Raw genomic sequence first — 17,808 nt, 5'->3', positions numbered from 1 at the left:
TGCACTACGTGTTCCCCAACTTGTATCTGGGCCTGCTGCACCTTCTTGTGGTTACTAACCAGAACCATCTCCGTCTTTTGGTGAGCGATCCGCAGCTTCACCTCGAGCATCCAGTTCTCGATCATTGCGATTGCCTCCATAGCCAGCACTTCGACCTCCTCGACATTTTCGCCGGTTACCGTCAGCACTATGTCGTCTGCAAAGCCAACAATCTCTACGCCGTTGGGTAGCCCCAGTGTCAACACTCCGTCATACATTCCGTTCCACAGTACTGAACCCAGAATGGATCCCTGCGGAACTCCCGCGGTAACAACAACGGTTTTTTGTCCATCGGCAGTGTCGTAGACCAGCACGCGGTTCTCGAAGTAGCTCTTCAAGATCATGCACAAATAGTCAGGCACCTTCATTTTGTGCAGCGCTGCTGCTATGGCCGCCCAGCTCGCACTGTTGAACGCGTTCTTGACATCGATCGTGACTATTGCGCAGCAGCGGTTCCCCCTGCGTTTTTTCCTCCGCGCTTCGTCGGCTTTCTCGACCACTTTCCGGATGGCGTCCACCGTGGATCTCCCTTTACGGAAGCCGAACTGCCTCGCTGCTAAGCCATGCTCGCTCTCCGTGTACTTGGTCAGCCGGTTAAGGATGATCCGTTCCAGAAGCTTTCCGAGGGTGTCCAGCAAACATATAGGCCTATACGATGATGGGTCCCCCGGTGGTTTGCCTGGCTTCGGCAGCAACACGAGCTTTTGAACCTTCCACGGGTCGGGGAAGTGTCCTTCGTCCAGGCATTTCTGCAGGACTGTTCGAAACCTATCCGGGAATGCTTGAACCGCCGATTTCAGGGCGAAATTCGGGATTCCATCCGGGCCGGGAGCTTTCTTCACCTTCAATCTCTTCGCTACTGCCACAAGTTCTTCGTTGGTGATCAGATGACCTTCGGCGTTGCTACCCCCTTCGTCGTTGTACGGTGTAGGAGGCCATGTCGTTGGGTCATGTCTTGGGAAGAGCCCTTCCACAATGACCTTGAGCTTGTCGGGACACGTTTCAGCCACCATCGATGGGCCTCTGATCTTCGCCATCGCGACACGATATGCGCTTCCCCAAGGGTTCGCATCAGCGTCTTGGCATAACTCCTTGAAGCAGTTTGTCTTGCTGCATTTGATCGCTTTCTTGAGCGCGGCCTTTGCAGACCGGTACTCCTCTCTGCGCTCCTCTCTAGTTGCTTCGGATCTTGCTCTCTGGACTCGTCTTCTGGCGCTGAGGCAACTTGCCCGAAGGGTACCGAGTTCTTCATTCCACCAGTAAGCTGGACGACGACAGTTCCTTGGCTCCAGTCTCCGCGGCATGGTTGTGTCGCATGCTGTCACCAGTTGTGCTGTTAGCACGTCGGCACTCAAGTCTTGGGGACCATCACACCAATGGAGCGCTTCCACGAAGAGACCCTCGTCGAAGTACTGCAGCTTCCATTTCCTTCCGTAGGACCGGCTGCTCCTATCTGGTACAGGGGCTCGTCTCCCGATGCTGTACCGGATCGCTTGGTGATCGCTATGGGTATAGTCCTCACTCACCCTCCAGTTCATGTCGGCCGCCAGTCGCGGACTACAGAACGTAACGTCGATAATGGACTCACGACCGTCTTTGCGGAAGGTACTGCTGGTTCCGCGATTCGCCAGCCTAACGTCTAGCTTTGCCAGAGCTTCCATTAGGCTATGCCCCCTAGCATTGGTGCATCTGCTACCCCACTCGACCGCCCACGCGTTGAAGTCACCTCCGATAACGATCGGGCTTCGTCCGATCAGTTCATCGGTCAGACTATCCAGCATCTGCTGAAACTGCTCCAAGGTCCATCTTGGGGGAGCATAGCAGCTACAGAAGAAGGTTCCGTTTACTTTGGCGATCACGAATCCTTCAAACGCCCTCGAGACCACTTCCTGTATGGGGTACCGCCCCATCACGTGTATCGCCGCCATTCTTGCTGTATCCGCGGCCCAGTTTCCGTTGTCGTGAGGAACTCGGTACGGTTCTGCAATAATTGCCACGTCACACCCCGTCTCCGCGGTCGACTGCCACAGCAGTTGCTGTGCAGTGTCGCAGTGATTGAGGTTCACCTGGGACACCTCCACTACTTTTTGCCCGAGGCCAGCTTCTTGTACACCGGGCAATTAAAGCCACCCGTCGCATGGCTATTGCCATCGCCTTCTTTACAGAGCACGCACTTCGGCTTATTTTTGCAGTCTCTTGCCATGTGGCCTTCTCTACCACATCTTCTGCAACTGTTGGTTCGATCGGGACCGTCGCAATTTCTCGCCTGGTGGCCGAAGCCCATACAGCGGAAACACCTCGTCATCTGCTGGGTCACTCGAGGAACAGGCCTCAGTGGGCACACCGACCACCCTACTTTGACCTTGCCGGCTTCCAGCAGCTTAGACGCCGAAGGCGTCGATAGTCGGACCGACGCAATTTGCGTGCCGCCGTAGGCTTTCCTCAACCGGATTGCCATCGGTGTCGTGCGGTCATCCAGAAGAACGATCAGCGCATCTTCTAGCTCTTCCTCCGTCGTGATCTCGTCCAGGTTCCTGCACTCAATCGTTGTCTCCGGCGATAGCGCCCTTACCTTCGACTCGTAGCCTACGGCTTTCTCGACGAGGGACTTAAAAGCTGAGCTCTTGACCACGGGGTCATTCTTCAGCTCAAAAAGCATCGCTCCGGTCTGTGTGCGCCTGGTTTTAACCACGTTCTCGCCAAGCTCCTTGAGTTCCGGATCGGTTCGTACTTTCCGGAGGAGGTCTGCGTACGAAACACCTTCCTTCACCTCGACCACCAAAGCCTCGCCTTTGTTACGCTCCCTGCGAAACTTGGGTTTTTGGGTGTCCTCGTTCTGCTTCCCTTTTTTCTTCCGCTTCTTTTTCTTGACCTTCTCCCATTCCTCCTTCCCTGGGTCTGGTTCTGGCTCCTTCGCTGGGTCCGGACTGTCTCCATTCCCCTGCTTCTGCTTCTTTGCGTCCTCCTCCTCTCCAGGCGTTTCCCTGTCCCTTTTAGAGCCTGGGCCGGGCGGCGTTTTCGGTTCTTTCTCCCGTAGCGCTTCCTCCTCCAGTTTTGCGTTCAGCGTTTCTTCGGCTCTTTCAGCTCTGAGCTTCAGTGAATTGCGCGTCACCACCAGCGAGCTGTTTTCGCGCTCTGCGGCATTCATGGCTGCCTTGACTCCATTCACCATCTGCTTGATTCTGGTGTGGACGTTGTTTTTGTCCTTGATGAAATCAAAGAGTTCGTTAACCCTCCTTCTGACCTCCTGCAACGCGGTCCTTCCGAGCAGGACTCCGTCCTGAGGGGTACTGCCGGCGAAGTTCAACAAGGATGACTTGGGTGTCTCCTCTCCAATTACTCCTATCTGCTGACTCGAAGCAGCCGCCTGGTTCAACACTGGGGATCTCAACACCTTCCCGCTTCCACGGAACGCGCTCGCCACTCCGCCTGCTGTGTCGCCGCCGTTTGACTCGCTTCCTGCCATTTCGACGTTTGCGTCCTCTTCTACCTCCGTGTTTTCCGATGCTTGGGGCGCATCGGGACCCTTTTGTTGGTTTGTTTCACTTGTCTTCATTTTTGAATCCCACGAGTCGCTAGGGAAATACGGTCCGCTGCGCCAGTGCCCTGCCGTGACGCAGTAAGGGCAAATTACGTGTGGGGTTCGCCCCTGTGCCCCACAGGCTCCGTTATCGACTGGGAATTTGTTGAACCCCCCCAGCCATGCATCCCTCGACACGGGTCGCGTCACATCTTGGATTCGGGGTTTGGTGAGGTTTTGGGCTAAAACACTTATAGCGGCGTTCGATCGCTTGACAGAGGTGTTTACGGACCCATGTGGTTTTTTTTTTCGAAGAAATTAAACAGAGCCCTTGTTCAATTCCGCCACGTCCTAGACATCCTCCCGCTGCTGGTCCGGGGGCGATGCAATGAATGTATGCAATCGCCGACAGCTATCCGCCTACTGCAACCCGCCCGGTAGCTGGCAGCTAAGCTCCGCAGGGACCCTCACCTGTCCCCACGGTTCACGGGTGTGTGTGTGTGTGTGTGTGTGTGTGTGTGTGTGTGTGTGTGTGTGTGTGTGTGTGTGTGTGTGTGTGTGTGTGTGTGTGTGTGTGTGTGTGTGTGTGTGTGTGTGTGTGTGTGTGTGTGTGTGTGTGTGTGTGTGTGTGTGTGTGTGTGTGTGTGTGGTCCAATCCAATACCCGCTAACCGGTAGCGAAATTATGAGAAAGTATAATTTGTATCGAACTTTGTATATGCCGAATGCTGATACAACTTATCTCAGTCCCGGGTATTAGGTGGTGATAGCCCTCGCGCTGCTTCCAACGACCCATTTCAGAATAGCAGAGATCCTAGCGGCCCAATTCCGAGGTCGTTGGGCATTGTCCGGCCCCGCCTTAACATAGAAGCAAGCACCAGACGGATCCTTGCTCTATCCCAATCCCTGCAGGCAAATCAGGGATCAGAGCGTACTTAATATGAGAAGAATACAGCATGTTTTATAACCTTCAGATGGCCGACTGGTTAGAATCCCAGACCATCAATCCAAAGGTGTGAGTTCGAACCCCACCTGATTCTGTTTCGTTTTTTGGCAGGCAGAAGCCGTAACCATTAAGCCACGGAGCCGGTCTCCTGCTAGCAACCGCAAGCAATCAGCTCATATTTAGTATTCGGGCTCAGTACACCTAGAAGATCATGCCCTGAAATGCCCGCAAAATTGGCCCGTTTTGTTACATCCTAATAATTACACTTGAAATGAAAGTTAGAATCAATAATTTATTTAATCATTTAAATAAGGGACCTCACTGGACTTCTGGACTGGACGGGTCCGGTGGTTTAGTGGTTAGCGTGGTAGCCTCTGAATCCCAGTATGGCCTGGGTTCAATCCCAGACGGACCCGGTGGCATTTTTCGAGACGAGATTTGCCTGACCACGCCTTCTATCGGATGGGGAAGTAAAACGTCGGTCCATTTGCGTAAAAGAGGTTTTGAGTGACTCACCACACATAGCCTTCGGACGCCTAGAAATGAGCAGAAACTTGCAACAGAGACCACAAAAGTCCCGGGGGTCGTTAAAGTGGATTACTTTGCTTTTACTGGACTTCAACAAAGGCAATGCTAGAATGGTATCTAGTGCCTTATCTTATCTTAAAACAATATACGAAACGCATAGATGCTACCAAACATTTATTTTCGGAAAAGTTTTCTCCCTCGCTCAGCTCATTATCGATCTCGATAAACTTCTGGAAAATGTCGTCATCCGGAACAGTGGCATGGTTTTCAGATTCTGGGTGATCCTTGGGTGCTAGCATTGCGCATAGACTCTGAGATCCATCAATTCGCGAAGAAATGTTGCCGGAATCTGTATTCAAACTGTTATTGGACACAGTTAGTTCTTGCAACACCCTTTGCTTCTCCATTATCATTATCTTCCTCGAGATCGGGTCCAAATCATCCAAACGAGTAGTGGCAATTTGGATAACATTTTTTTGTCTGAGTTCATTTTTATATTCAGTAAAAACTTTCGCCTTCACTTCGGCAGCCGACGCAATGCGTTCAAGTGCTTCAGCTCGTCGCAGTTCCAAGGCATGAATGTTGCTGGCGTTGTTTGAGAGGAATTTCGACTTATCACGTCCGCATGGACGACCAGTTGGACTTTCGGCGTAAGAATTTGCGGCGGACGGACTAGCAGTAGAGGTACTCGCAGCGGAGGTACTAGCAGCGGAGGTACTAGCAGCTCCCACTGTAAATAGATAAAAAAATAATTATCAGGATTGCTGATTTAAAGATTGTATTGTGATTGTTAAATTTGCACTCCAAATTGAGTCCTGAAAGCAGGAACATTACCTCCCTTCGTAAATATCGCTCAGTACCAACTTGCCGGATTTTTTTTTCGAAAAAGATCCGGCAGCAAGTTTATACTACTTTGCCGAAAAGGGAGGTTATGTCAATTCTTGCAGTAGTCAATGTCTTACCGCTATTTCCAAGATCAACACTGAATTTCGGGCAGAAGCGTAACACGCAAGAAATCGAAACTCTTTGCCTTCATCCTGCTTAAAAATAACTGCCGCTTTGTCGAGTTTGTCCTCATCCGTCGTCCCACATTGGTTCTTATTTTGGAGATTAGTCATTATCCCGCAAAACTTTGAGACCGCGCGGCTTACGACACCCCATCGTTGGCGAAGACCGTCAGGAGTTCGGGTCTCGAACCTACCGTGGTCTTTGACCGAGCTCCAAAATGAATCTTTTGTTTGGTCCGTGCCCTTGATCGGATCTTCTGAAACAGCAATCCACGATTTAGCTAGTTGAAGATCATCCTGGGGGTGAAAACCAGCTCCTCGCTTCTTCCCGGAAGATTTTTTCTTACCCCCCGCATCTTCCATTTCCTGAAAAATGTTTCGATAACGAATAAAAAAACAAGTTTTTATTAAAAACAGGAAAACTCACCAAAACCGAGACCAGAAACGCAGCTGCTGCTAAAAAAACAAGATTCAAAGTGAATCGAAATCAAAACTTTGTTTATCTGTCAAATGTCACTAACACACTGAAGCAAAAAATAAAACAGAGTTCTATTCCAGTTCCAAATCGTCACACGTTTGAAACAAACTCGTCGAGCAGTTTTATTTCTGATCCAAAATACTGCTCGAAAAATAAAACTGCAACTCCGCGTTGCGGGTGGTCTGTTTCAGTTCTATTTGAAAAATGAAACAGCTAGAACAAAGTAGAGCCGCGTTGCAACCAGTCTTAAAGGTACTTTTTATGATGTTTTGTACTAACCAACATAGAACTTAAATGTGGATCAGTTTCATGGATTGATCGCAGAAATTCATCATGCTAAGTCAATATTTTGCTGAATACTTTTTTCGGTATCAAACTGAGATTCTCCAGTTTCGCTTGAGAAACTTCGGTACGAATACCTTATTTTGACTAAGGTACTCAATTTTAAATGTAGGCAACAGAAAATTCCAACAAAGTCATTTCGAACTTCTTGAAACCAGGTATTGATTTTTGAAGCGACGATGCCCACGAAGTAGGTAGCAAAGCAAGTGAAATAAACGGGCGCATATGTAGATTGCAGCAAATTTTGATAAAACGTAAATGTTCAAAATGGCATATCTCCGAAAACGCAAAAAATCGCAGGCTGGAAATTTCAGCAATGTTAGATTATGATCCAATCCTTCAAGTGATCTTAGTTTCATGTTTAGCATCGGTTAGCAAAAAAAGTACTCGATTAACAAACACAAAAAAATAAGTTTTGTCAAAAAAATGCTTCAGTTATTCGATGAAAACTTCAGTTTTTGATTTGGAAACAACATTTTATCTATTAATAGTTTCAAAGCTTATCTCATTACCTTTCCAACGATGTATAATTGTCCTAATAAAATATTTAAAATGGCTGAGCTATGTTAAAATTAAACAATCAGCATTTTTTACGAAAAACGCTAGTTTTTTACTCCATTTTTTGACTTTCAGCTTTCGTATCTCCGTATTGAACAAATTTAGAGCTTTGAAAATTTGGATTTTTCTTAGTTAGAATGTTTACTTTCGAGAAAAAAATACCAAAAAATATTTGGAGAAGGTCACTTTTTTGAAACTTGGCCACCCAATGTACCATAGTGCGATGGTCGGTTCTTCAAGAAACGCGTGCAGTTCGTGGTTCATGCGTCTTCGCCACACTCCGTCAGACACCTGCACTCCACCGTAGATCGTTCGTAGCACCTTCCGTTTGAAAACTCCAAGGGCACGTTCGTCCTCCTGCCGCATCGTCCAGGTCTCGTGGCCATAGAGGACTACCGGTCTAATCAGTGTTTTGTACATCGTCAGCTTCGTGCGGCGTTGCACTCGATCTGATGTGAGAGTCTTCCGTAATCCGAAGTACGCACGATTCCCGGCAAAAATACGAGTCCGGATCTCTTTGCTGGTGTCGTTGTCGGCGGTTACCAGCGATCCCAAGTACACGAACTCGCTCACCTCCTCCAACTCATCATCATCCACAGCTAGAGGGGTGAGACATGGGGGGCCAACGTCCTTCGAACCCCTTCCTCTCATGTACTTCGTCTTCGTCGTATTCATGCCAAGTCCTACACGCCTTGCTTGTACCTTCAGTCGGGTGTAGACATCCTTCACCGTCTCCAGGTTTCTTGCCACAATGTCGATGTCATCGGCAAAAGCAAGCAGCTGGTAGGACCTGTTCATGATCGTGCCACTCGTGTCAATGCCCGCCCTTCGAATAATGCCCTCAAGGACGATGTTAAACAGCGCACAGGATAAGCCATCACCTTGCCGCAGCCCTCGGGGGGTTCCGCTACATCCCCCGAAACACGCACGTGACACATCACACCATCCAAGGTAGCCTTGATCAGTCGAGTCAGTTTATCCGGAAACCCGTTCTCGTGCATAATCTGCCATAGCTGCTCGCGGTCGACTGTATCATAGGCCGCCTTGAAGTCGATAAAGATGTGATGTGTGGGCACGTTGTACTCACGACATTTCTCGAGGATCTGTCGGAGACAAAATATTTGGTCCGTGGTGGCACGCGCGCCAGTGAAGCCCGCTTGATAGGGCCCCACGAACCTCCTTGCATGGGGTGACAGCTGACGGCAGAGGATCTGGGAGAGGATTTTGTAGGCCGCGTTGATAAGCGTGATGCCGCGGTAGTTGCCGCAGTCCAGCGCAGTCCCTTTTTGTAGATGGGGCACACGACACCATCCATCCACTCCTCCGGTAGCTTCTCCTCCTCCCAGATCTTGGAGATCACACAGTGAAGCGCCCTCGCCAGTTTCTCTCCTCCATATTTGAAGAGCTCACCGGGTAACCGATCCTTGCCGGCAGCTCTGTTGTTCTTCAGCTTCCTGATCTCCCTCTTCACCGTCTCTAGATCAGGCGCCGGGAACTGTTCATCAGCTGCGGGCGCTCCAAGGTTGACTCCAACGCCGTCTCCGTCCGCTTCATCGCCGTTGAGGTGCTCGTTGAAGTACTGCTTCCACCTGTCCAACACCTCGCTTTTGTTTACGATCAGGTTTCCCTCGTTGTCCCTGCACACATCGGCTCGCGGCACGAAGCCTTTGCGGGACCGGTTCACCTTCTCGTAAAACTTTCGCGACTCGTTAGCTCGGAATAGCTGCTCCATTTCTGCGCAATCCCGGTCTTCCTGCTGGCGCTTCTTGAGCTTGAAGACCGCGACCTGCCGATTCCGAGCCTGCCTGTATCGTTCCACGTTCCCTCTCGTCGCCTTGTGCAGCTTCCTGTCGTAAGCTGCTTTCTTCTCAGCGGTAATCCGTTGGCACTCTTCGTCGTACCAATCATTCCGACTGACTCGGATCCATCGCAGTGTGGCTTCCGCTGCACTGCCGATGGCTGAGCGAATTCTGCTCCAACCATCTTCGAGCGAGGCTGCGCCAAGTTCCTCCTCACCTGGCAGATTCGCTTCCAGCTGCTGCGCGTAACTGTGGGCCACTTCCCCGTTCTGCAGACATGCGGTGTTGAACGGAGGGGCCTGCCGGCTTCGGCGTTGGTTGAACACCGTCGACAGCTTTGAGCGCATGTCAACTCCAACTAGGTAGTGGTCCGAGTCAATATTCGCACCGCGAAAGGTGCGTGGTCGATTTGCGTTTTCGTCCGTTGGTCAGGTGATGGCCAGGTGGCTTTGTGGATGTCCTTGCGAGGGAAGTAGGTGCTCCTGACCACCATTCCTCGGGAGGCTGCAAAGTCAATGCAGCGTTGGCCGTTGTCGTTCGTGACCGAGTGCAGGCTTTCTGGGCCTATTGTCGGCCGATACATTTCCTCCCTCCCAAACCGAGCGTTCATATCCCCAATGATGACTTTCACATCCTGCCGCGGACAGCCGTCATACACCTCCTCCAGCGTCGCGTAGAATGCTTCCTTTTCATCATCTGACTTTTCCTCGTGGGGGCAGTGCACGTTGATTATGCTGTAGTTGAAGAAACGGCCTCTTATCCTCAACTTGCACATCCGCTCGCTGATCGCCGTGAAGCCGAACACGCGATCCTGCATCTTGCCCCGCACAATAAAGCCGGTACCCAGCTTCTTGTCCTTGCCGCCGCTCATAAAAAAACGGGAATCGGTCTGCCGACCTGGCCAGTCGAGCACCTGCTCCTCCTCCAAGCACACCTCCTGCAGTGCCACAACATCGAAGTGGCGAGGTTGCAACTCATTCGCCAATGCGAACTGGAAACCCAAAAAGTTCAGGGACCTACAGTTCCAAGAACCGAGTCGCCAATCGGTGATCTGCTTTTTAATGGGCTTCTGCCGTTTGCTCCGGATTTCCAATCTTCTTGCCATTCGCGATCCTCTTTTTCGGTAGGCAGCCTTATCAGGGCCGCGCTACCTAGCCTCGGGGCGACGAGGTCGCCTACGAGCTACCGAGACTTAGCTCCGGTTTTCTCTCGATACCGTAACGGGGTATAATTGAATAATACCGTCATAAGTTCAGTGCTTATGGGGACGCGCAGTCCTGTTTTTTCGCGATAATTTTCGTCTCTTTTGTGTGGCTGTTTGTGTGTAATGTTCCGTCAGTGCAAGCGGGTGGTTGTGTTTGTGTGCAAAGTGCCCTTTCTTCATCATCGCTGGTTGGAAGGCAATTTGACGGTTGAGTTCGTTAGTTTTATCGCGTAAAATAATATTTTGATTCATCAAGAACGTTGTGTGGTGTGCGAGTCTTTTTTTTGTGTTGAAAAGATCTTCCCATAGCTCCGTAGCTCGGAGGGCTCGACGTCGGTTGTTTGTGTGTTAAGCCCTCTCCATAGCATCGTAGCTCGAGAGGCAACGATAATCAATACCTCATCTAGCTAACAGAAAGAAGATCGGAAGGCACTTGATGGTTGAGTTCGTAGCGTCGTTTCCGTAACAAATTTATGAATTATAACCATTTAAAATCAGACTACGCTATAATTGCAGCATTGCGTTTAACACCTCATACAGCCGGCTGTCTAAGATGAAACCATTACATTTAAAATTTAACAACAGTTAAACGGGAAATGTCTCATCCGCAGCATCCGATTGTTTGCTTTGAGAATAATATATAAAACCTTTCAACAAACACTATGATTTTGGGTCGCATCATCATCTTCTATGATGAATCCTGACCAAGCACCCTATCCTACTAACAAATTTTCAGGTTCCTGGCGCTTGTGGGGTGTAAGCACAGAGTAAATCAGCTGCCCTAGTAGCAACCTGCGCTAACTAACATTCCCGTCCCTTAAAATCGAGGTCTACAAACTGACATGGCGGGCGCCGTTGGTGGCCAATGACTGTTACCTATTCGCAACTGATCTATTTTTCCCCACGATTATCTCAGAACTGGCTGAACCGATTTTGGCCGGATCTGCCTTATTCTGTTCGTTTTTGGGTCCCCTAAGACCCTATTAAATTTTATCCTGTTTAATGAAGTACTTTTAAAGTTATGCCAAGAAACTTTTTTTTGTAGCTACAAAAAAGGGTGATATTTGCATAACCTCAATGGCCGGATCATTTTGCTTACGAGCGAGAGTCGCGCAGCATGCGTAGGGATTTTGGTCTGACCACGCGGGGGATTGGCAGCCACACCCCCTTGCATGCGTATCGCCCGGTTGCCACATTGCTTAAGCAGTGTCTGCGTCACTTCTGGAAAAAATCTGTATTAATTATGTTGCTGCATAATTTTGTCTAGACAAAGATTTACACGAACTTTTTACTGAAATATATAACTCATGGGACTTTCTCCTTTATTTTGGAGAGTTGGTAAAAAAAAAGAATTGAAAATTGCTGTTCAAGTAAAATCAATAATTATAAAAAATAAATGAAAAAAAAATAAAAAAAACTCTTAAATTAATTTGTAAATACAACCTAGAATACAACATGAATATGAGGAAGGCACCAACCACCTTAAGGTGGATTAAGTAACGTTTTTTTATTTGACCTCACCATCGTGTTCCCCGGCCAATTTTACATAAGAATCATTTATCGACAGAAATGAATATGTTTCGTTCCAGAGATATCGAATTTTAAAGTTTTGTGTTTTCGAAATTGCCTACGTGAGCTTCATTCGCTGCATCTGCTAGAAGCACACAGGTGGTCTGATCAATAACTACTACCTGGCCATTTATTGAAATAATATTTCATCATAATTAATCTTCATCAAATTGGGCAAAAATTAACTGTATAACACTGTAGGAATCTGGAGTTTAATCGCGAATGTTTCAAAAAAATCAAATTATTCGCTCTACAGCATTGCCTTGGCGTTCTCGATTACGAGATTTCTACTCGAAACTAGGTGTCCGAAGGCTTGATTGTTGAGGCAATTGTAAACCTCTTTTTACACCTTAGCTTCCATCCACCCCGGGATTCGAACTGAAGACCTTTGGATTGTTAGTCCAACTGCCTACCAGCGACTCCACCGAGGCAGGACCCAGGGAGACGACTCCTACACCTGGACTGAGCTATCGACCTAACCTCTAGGTTAGACCGGGACCAACATTTACTTCCCTGTCCGACGGAAGGCGTGATCAGACAAATCTCGTCTCAAAATTTGCCACCGGGACCTCTTGGGATCGAACCCAGGCCGACTGGGTGAGAGGCAATCACGCTTACCCCCTACACCACGGTCCCGGCAATCGCGAATGTTTATCTGCTCAAAAAAAAAATAAAAAAATAATAAGGTGAATTTTTTGTGCTAACCCACAGGACAGAGCAATAACGACACACAGTAAAGGGCAGAATTGGATTCCGACGGAGCGAGCAGGAAAATGCAATTAATCTTGTTAGTAACACTGAACAATAAGTGCACGATACATTATTGAGTAAAACATATGAATTAAAATGAATAAAATTTGTTGATACGTTGTACTCTAATGAAGAACGATCACAAGGAGTAGAAAAAGGATTTCTGGAAAGTATAAAACTGAAAAATGTAAGAAAATCACAAAGTTTGATCTGCGGCTAATTCCCCATATTTAGTTGCGATGATATCGATACCCTCCGAACAACAGTGTTTTTTTTCTTTTATCATTCTTGGATTCTTGGAACACAATACAACTGCTGTCCTCACGTATAAGGTTATTTTTGGATTAAATGTAACTTGACCAAAATCATCTTTTAATCAAATGGAGCTGGCTCACAATATAAAAATTGATTTAATATGATCAATCTTTTAAACCATAAATCAGATTTGCCAAATTATGGTAAAGTGTCAATAATAAACTATAATAATAATAATAATAATAATAATAATAATAATAATAATAATAATAATAATAATAATAATAACAATAATAAAGCAGGTTTTGGGGTTTTTGCTGAATGACACTATTTTGCTACCGCCCATGATAAAGACCCTAGTCATGGCCTAGGAGGTACTCTAAAACGGTTAGCAACACGTAAAAAAACGGTGCATTCAAAATAACCCAATAAATATTCCTTTCACAAAAATAGATTGATCAAGGTAGGGGAACAGCATCTAATTACAACGTTCCTCTAATGTTGCCATATCAGCGCTTTGGCATTCAATTACAGCTGATTAAAAGCGTTTTCAACTGAAATCGAGTGATAAATAGCCCAATAAGAAGTGAACAAGCAAGTTTCTATCGAAAGTTTTGCAAAATTTGTTGTTTAAATAGTGAAAATGAGCAAATTGGACGAAACTAGGAGCGAGGACTTAACCTGCCAAACATACGAGAATTTCCCCTATTAGCCATTTGAATAAATATTTGCGTAAAATATAAAAAAAAAATAAATCAAACATCTCCCAGAACACCAGGGAGCAGTTATTGATCAGCTCGCCTGTGTGCTTCTAGCAGATGCGGCAAATTGATATAGGTAATCTCGAAAACACAAAACTTTAAAATTCGATATCTCTGGAACGAAACATATTCATTTCTGTCGATAAGTGATTCTTCTGTAAAATTGGCCGGGGAACACGATGGTGAGGTCAAATAAAAAAAATAAGTTGGGGTGTTTTGAGATACGGCCGTTTAAAGTTTCCAATTGCGCAATACAGGTAGAAAAAATAAATTAATCAATATTTTGATCACGGAAATGGATTCTACGTCCAATTTCCTTCAAATTTAAGTCTAAGCCGTTTGAAACTAGGAGGTTTGGTCAAAAATTGCCGAAAGTCGATTTTTTGGGGAGGTACAAAAATGGAGGGGGTGGTCCGATTTGGATGAAATTTGGGATTCTTGCATGTTTTGATAGTATCAACAGCTCTGCCAAATTTGAGCAGGATCGGAGAGGGTAATTTTCAAATTTGCACTTTTTCGTGCACAGTTGAGATAGAATGACCCATATTTGAAATTGCTATTAACTTAATTTGTTGCACGGAACTTGTGATTTTGTTGAACATTTGTTATGTCAAGTAAAAGTAAATCTTTACCTGTTCCTGAGGGGAACACCCGTGAAGAGTATCGGGGCCGGCATTTACAAAGCGGATTCAGTGACAGTTCATTAATCAACTTAATGTTAACATGTTAAGGTTAATGTTAACATTCCATAGGTTGTCTTCCTAAGGTGTCTTTGATAAGGTCCAGTTTGTGACGATACACTACCTTCCCTTTACTAAGCAATCGAAACCAGAAGGGAAAAGATCACCAGTTGTGATGGTCCGAGCCGGGATTTGAACCCCGATCTACCGCTTACTAGGCGGAAGCGTTACCACTGGGCTACGTGGCTCGGTGTTTTGTCAAGACAAACATAAAAATAGCTGTAAAAGAATTATATTGTTTCTAATAATTATTACACAACCAACCAATACCAACAAACTTACTGATTAGATTTTACTTCCCATCAGTCCGCAGTTTTACTACGATATTTTCATTACGAAAGGCATTTTTCTTCATTATATCGCGTTATTTCGCCGGTCGAAACACTTGCGCTTCCGTGAATAGTGGAGTTTAGTGCAATAATTGTGATATTGTGACTTAATTCGTGTAATTAATATTACATCCGCGCCGTTGTTTTCGTCGTCCTCGCGAAGCATTGTAGCCTAATAACACTGCACTCGTCACCCGTAGTTGCGCCACCTCTCGCGCACTAGTGAAGCAGTGCCGTTGCAGTGTGTGTTCTGTTTACCTTTCGTAACTACCCAGTCGAAAGAACGGGCCAAAAGCGGGTCAAAAGCGTTCCTTGTTTTTAAACGATTTTCGGACAAATTTCGGATCGAAGATGCCTAAATCTGGAAAGATTGAGGTGGTTGCGTGCTGTGAAGCCGGTTCTCGTGGAACGAAGATTAGTTGTGAATTTTGCGCCAAGAGCTGGCATATAAAGTGCGCCAATATTACTGCGAGCGCACTCAAAACACTTCGCGACACTGGTGGTGCGTGTTGGCTTTGCCCGATGGGAGACAACCTGCTTCGAATGATACCAACAAGCTGATCCTCCAGCGTGTCACATCTGCGCTGTTGCTCATCGGGAATTTGACGGATACAATGCGAGTCTTCTGTCGGATGTACTCTGCATCGCTCTCGACGCCCGTTCCGACGCTGCCGCCGTCAGCTGCTCTTGATCCTGACCTCTCCGACGCCTTTCACGCCAATCTGAGCAATCTCTTTGACTCGATTCTTGGTGATGGGAACAAAAGGCCCCGTACGAGCAGCTTGTCCAGGCCATCTGAAGTTCAACCCGAGAAAATTCTGAGAGTTGACGTTCCGGTTGACCAAACTATCGAGTCAAACATTACAGTTCCTCCCGTTTCAGACGCTGCTGGCACTTTCCCGACGGCCACACCAGAAAATTTGGCCGCTATCACTACCACTCAGTCGGCCGCGACTCTGCTGGCCGCCGCTGTACTCGGCGTTTCTCCTTCGGCTTCCCAGCAATTGCCCGCCGCCGCCTCGCCAGTCACTCCGCTGGCTATCTCTCAGCAGCTCGGCGCTTCTCAGCCGGCCGGTTTCCAGCAATCCCCAACCGCCGAAACCGCCGCCCCCCCGCCGGTTGCCAATCCGCAAGTAGCCGCCGTCGCAGCAATTCCGCCTACAATTCAGTCCGGCGTACCACCGCTCCCCTCAGCAAGTAGCCGACCTGTCGCAGATGGATTTGTCGTCCCCGCAGGTTCTGCAGCCGCTGCGAATCATGCAACAGGCCCCGCCACAATCGCTAACTATGCCCTCGTCCCAGCCTCTAGTTTCGCCACCACCGACCATGCTTTCCGCCCAGCCTCTGGTCAAGCCTCAGCCGCCGCCGCCGCAAATCATGCCCTCGCTCCAGCCTCTGATTTCGCCGCCGCCGCCGCTAACACTGGCTCCGCCTCCGCCTCTGATTACGCAGCCGCTGCAGACTGCGCCGCTAGCATCAACCTCTGCTGTTACACCCAGCTTCCACAACGAACTTGCCGCCCGCTCTTCAGCAGTTATCAACGCCAACCAACAATCGACAAGACCTACTGTTAATTTTATACCATACCCGACCAGTTTTACCGTAACCGAAGGAAATCATATTAACGTTTATGGACCTAGTCCACCACTGCTTGATCAGCAGCTTACAGTCAGTTCCACCCAGAATGCTCAAACACGCCAAACAAATTGTATGCCACACACCACTCAAACCACTTTAGACCACAATCAAACATCGATCAGTCCCTCACCACCTAGCAATCTCAATCAGCCCCACCATACATTACTTGTAGCCCATCTTGCGCAACCAGCACCAGAGCTGAAATGGTATTACGTTTCTCGATTCTTGCCAAACGAGACTCCCGAAAACTTGATTCGCTACATTCGAAACCAAACGAATTGTGACCCAGCCTCAATCGTGTGCCAGAAGCTAGTTCGCAAAAATCGTAATTCGAACAGACCTCTCACATTTCTCTCATTCAAACTAAGTGTCCCTGAATCGATCGAGAACTCAGTCATTGCTGCTGATTTTTGGCCTGAAGGAGTTACCATTAAGCCTTTTTTACCGAATCGGCAGCCCGCCGAACAAACTGGTCCTCCCCTGGTCAGCCTCTAGCAGCAGAACAGCCGTACGCCAATCAGGAGCAATCCACGCACAGCAACCCCTCGTCGCCGACCCTCACTTACCATGACACCGAGCCAATCGTTGACGCAGCGGGCAGCCTACCCGTATCCTCACAACCTGTCGTGGCCTCCGTTCCATCCCAACCAGCTGACGGTGCCTTCCGTATACCAGTACATGCCGCTGTACAGTCGGATGCCAGAGTTCAGCAACATTCAACAATCAACAATGGTTTGATCTCACCTAGATCATCTACTCAGACTTTACTTGCTGATTTAGTCTCTTCAAATCGAATTGCTCAACCTGTTGTATCCACGAATCTGCTGCTTTACTATCAGAACGTTGGAGGCATTAATACCACTATCGCCAACTACGCCCTTGCAATCTCTTCTGCCTCCTACGACCTGTACGCATTCTCTGAAACGTGGTTGACCTCAGCTACTCTATTTGGTCAAATCTTTGGTCCCGAATATGAAGTATTCCGTGGAGATCGGACCGTCTCGAACAGTATTAAAGAGTCAGGCGGGGGAGTTCTGCTTGCCGTCCGCTCCAAACTAAAGCCACGCCAACTATTCCCACCAAATTGTACCGTTCCAGAGCAAGTATGGGTCGCAGTTCCACTCGCTGCATCTACGATGTTCGTGTGTGTTATCTACATCACTCCTAAATTTGAGAACGATAAGCCGCTGTTCGATCAGCACAGACATTCTTTGACGTGGATAGTCTCCAAAATGAAAGTGAACGATAGTGTTATGGTCCTCGGTGACTTTAACTTCCCAGCCATTCGCTGGACGCGGACCCCGACAAACGCGTTAAAGCACAACCTCCTGAATGACTATTCCACC

The 17,808-nt window shown here is 47.8% G+C and overlaps 3 protein-coding genes across 3 annotated transcripts; 1 reads left to right on the top strand and 2 right to left on the bottom strand.

The window, feature by feature from the left end:
* Nucleotides 1-3,839: 3,839 nt before the first annotated feature.
* On the bottom strand, nucleotides 3,840-6,461 carry LOC120429972 (uncharacterized). The gene is made up of 2 exons (XM_039595068.2): nucleotides 5,995-6,461; nucleotides 3,840-5,762 (listed from the first exon to the last, which is right to left on the bottom strand). Exons 1-2 carry the CDS (start codon nucleotides 6,400-6,402, stop codon nucleotides 5,550-5,552), a joined length of 621 nt encoding a protein of 206 aa, XP_039451002.1. The 5' UTR covers nucleotides 6,403-6,461; the 3' UTR covers nucleotides 3,840-5,549.
* Nucleotides 6,462-9,644: 3,183 nt separating this feature from the next.
* Nucleotides 9,645-14,990, bottom strand: LOC120429979 (uncharacterized). Its single transcript, XM_039595073.1, has 3 exons — nucleotides 14,955-14,990; nucleotides 9,816-10,207; nucleotides 9,645-9,720 (listed from the first exon to the last, which is right to left on the bottom strand). Exons 1-3 carry the CDS (start codon nucleotides 14,988-14,990, stop codon nucleotides 9,645-9,647), a joined length of 504 nt encoding a protein of 167 aa, XP_039451007.1.
* Nucleotides 11,001-17,523, top strand: LOC120429983 (angiomotin-like). The gene has a single exon (XM_039595075.2). It carries the CDS (start codon nucleotides 15,439-15,441, stop codon nucleotides 16,396-16,398), a length of 960 nt encoding a protein of 319 aa, XP_039451009.1. The 5' UTR covers nucleotides 11,001-15,438; the 3' UTR covers nucleotides 16,399-17,523.
* Nucleotides 17,524-17,808: the final 285 nt, after the last annotated feature.

Source organism: Culex pipiens, chromosome 1, assembly GCF_016801865.2.
Source record: "Culex pipiens pallens isolate TS chromosome 1, TS_CPP_V2, whole genome shotgun sequence".
Taxonomy (NCBI): domain Eukaryota; kingdom Metazoa; phylum Arthropoda; class Insecta; order Diptera; family Culicidae; genus Culex; species Culex pipiens.
This window is presented reverse-complemented; position numbering and strand designations above follow the sequence as displayed.